This window comes from Microtus ochrogaster, chromosome 7, assembly GCF_000317375.1.
Source record: "Microtus ochrogaster isolate Prairie Vole_2 chromosome 7, MicOch1.0, whole genome shotgun sequence".
Classification (NCBI taxonomy): Eukaryota; Metazoa; Chordata; class Mammalia; order Rodentia; family Cricetidae; genus Microtus; species Microtus ochrogaster.
The window spans coordinates 2,879,625-2,882,478 of record NC_022014.1 but is presented as its reverse complement, the minus strand read 5'-3'; the positions used below and the strand labels follow the sequence as shown (position 1 = coordinate 2,882,478).

At 47.9% G+C, this 2,854-nt stretch overlaps 1 protein-coding gene across 2 annotated transcripts in view; it reads left to right on the top strand.

The window, feature by feature from the left end:
- The window catches only part of Ptx4 (pentraxin 4), a 5,227-nt gene extending 4,373 nt beyond the window's left edge, over nt 1-854 (top strand). For both annotated transcript variants that reach the window (XM_005349115.1, XM_005349114.1), the window contains exon 3: nt 214-854. In XM_005349115.1, coding sequence (XP_005349172.1) covers nt 214-854 — 641 coding nt within the window. The remainder of the gene's footprint in view (nt 1-213) is intronic.
- Nucleotides 855-2,854: the final 2,000 nt, after the last annotated feature.

Genomic DNA, 2,854 nt, shown 5'->3' with positions numbered 1-2,854 from the left:
CTGGGTCACACACAGGGGATTCATCCACTCCTCTAGAAGTTATCCTCAGTCCTTACCTGTGGAGCAGAAGCGTTCAGATTGTGAGTACAGAGGAGGGGGTGTAAGCTCTCCAAAGACCCTGGGTGATGTAGGTGAGAGCCAGGACCAGGCCTGCAGCAGGATACTTCTGAACTGCCTCAGGCTCGGGGATAACTCTCTTGCCTCTGTTTCCAGTTTGCAGCATGGGCCCAGTGCTAATTTTCCCCAACGCCTCCACTGAAAATGTGATTTTTCTTAGCCCGGGCTTCCTCGTGCCGTTACGAGCTCTGTCCTTCTGCAGTTGGGTTCGCATGGCCTCCGGCCACCTGGGCACCCTCCTTTCCTATGCCACCAAAGACAATGACAACAAGCTAGTACTCCATGGCCGAGACACTCTGGTCCCTGGCTCTATCCACTTTGTGATCGGCGACCCGGTCTTCAGGGAACTGTCCCTGCGTCCACTCCTGGACGGACAGTGGCACCATGTTTGTATCATCTGGACATCCATGGAGGGCAGGTACTGGCTCCACATAGACCGAAGGATAGTAGCTACTGGTGCCCACTTCAGAGAGGGCTACGAGATCCCTCCTGGAGGGTCCCTTGTGCTGGGTCAGGAACAAGACACCATGGGGGGTCAGTTTGACAGCTCTGAGGCCTTTGTGGGGAGCATATCCGGCTTGGCCATCTGGGATCGGGCACTGGCCCCTAGAGAAGTGGCAAACCTTGCCACTGGGAAAGAGCTCCCGACAGGTATCATTCTGACGCTGACCAATGCCACATCCGTGGGTGGATTCGTGCAGAGGGCCAACTGCACCTGTCTGGAGCAGTGTCCATAAGGCTGCCACGCACGGCTGCATCACAGTGAAGACCAGCAGGAAGGGCAAGCCTCAGCGTCAACGCATTCCAAAGCACTCCCTGCAGCCACTGTGGGTCTGTGCGCTTGGGCTCAGACGTAGACTCCTGCACGGAGGTTGGGAGGAGATGGAAAATGTGCAGTAGACACTGCAACTTTCTGTTGCTGCGGAATCCTTTCATTTGGTTGGGTTTTGGGGTTTTGTTTGTTTATTGATTTCTGAGACAGGGTCTCACTCTGTGGTCCTTATTGGTCCAGAACTTGCTCTGCATCCCAGGCTGGCCTCAATCTCATAGCAGTCTGCCCCTAGAGTGCCAAGGTTCCAGATGTGAGTCACCAATCCCCCTTCTTCCCTCCCTCTCTCCCTACCTCCCTCCCTCCCTCTCTCCCTCCCTCCCTTCTCTTTTGACAGTTTCTCACTGTCTGTAGTCTAGATTGTTTGAATTGTTTGTCTCCAGCCCCTTGAGTGCTGAGACCCCCTGACTTTCACAGTGACATTTTTACGGGCTGCACCTTCAAGGTCGTTTTCACTTCATGGTAACACGCTGTTCTATCACCTGGCTGAGCTGGTGGACACGAACACTGGGTTTGTGGGGCCTTCCTTCTGCCTCACCTCTGCATCCACAAAAAAGCTGTCAGACAGATGAGAGGTCAGTCCCTGGGGACCCTCTAGAAGCTATGCAGGAAGGCAGGAAGTAGTTGTACCGTATTTGTCTCCTCACAAAGCTTGCCTGTGGATCTGGATGTTCCGACATTACTCTCCTGGAAAAGGCTTAGCATTCGCTGGGCATGGGTGGCTCACACCTTTAATCTCAGCACTTGGAAGGCAGAGGTAGGCTGATCTCTGTGAGTTCAAGGCCAGCCTGGTCTACAGAGCTAGTTCCAGAACAGGCTCCAAAAAGGCTTAACATTCTTTTTCCCCCTTAAGGCTTAACATTCTCCCCCTTTCCCAGGAGCGCTGGGTATTACCTGCAGGTCAGCTGGTTATTTCTTTTTCTATTTTCCTGTGGTAGCTGTTGAAGCTTTCAGAATTATCATTAAACACCCACTAGCAATGCTTTAAAACATAATTTATGAGGCATAATTTTCATATTATATGTGCTTTTTTGCTGTTGTTGTTGTGTGTTTGTTTTTTGAGATAGCATTTCTCTGGGTAACAGGCGTGGCTGTCCTGGAACACCACCTGGAATACTACCAACTTCTGGCTAATATATACCCTTTTAAAATTTTTAAAAGGTTTTAATAAAAGTGCTGAGTTGTGCAACCATCACAATCTAGTTTTATTGCTTTATTTGTTTGCTTGTTTGTTTTTCAAGACAGGGTTTTTCTGTGTAATAGTCCTAGCCGTCTCGCTTTGTAGACCAGGCTGGCCTTGAATTTACAGAGATCCACTTGCCTCTACCTCCTGAGTGCTGGGATTAAAAGCACACAATAATCTAGTTCTAGCACTTCCGTTCATTAGCTGATGGACATTTTTTTAAAAAGCTCATTTATTTTTATTTTATTTGCATTGGTGTATTGCCTGCATGTATGTCTGTGTAAGGATGTTGGATATTGGGGTTACAGACAGTAACATGTTAGCTGCTTTATAGGTGCTGGGAATTGAACCCAGGTCCTCTGGAAGAGCAGTCAGTGTGCTTAACTGCCGAGCCATCTCTCCAGTCCTTGCTGATGGACATTTTGATGGTTCTAGTCTTTTTCAGTAATGTAAATAAAGTTGTTATGACCATTCTTACATATGCACATATGTCATTTAGTAAGTGGATATGTTTTTATTTATCCTGTAAAAATACTCATGATCAAATGGACCATATAGTAAATTCATATCTAGGAATCGAAGGAAACTTGCAAACTGTTTTCTAAAGTTGCTGCCCAATATATATCCCCATTAGCACATGTGATGGATTTCCTTTCTCAACATCCTTGGCAAACCCTGGCTTTGTCTATTTTGACAACTATCTCTTCAGGTTCCAAATGGAGCCA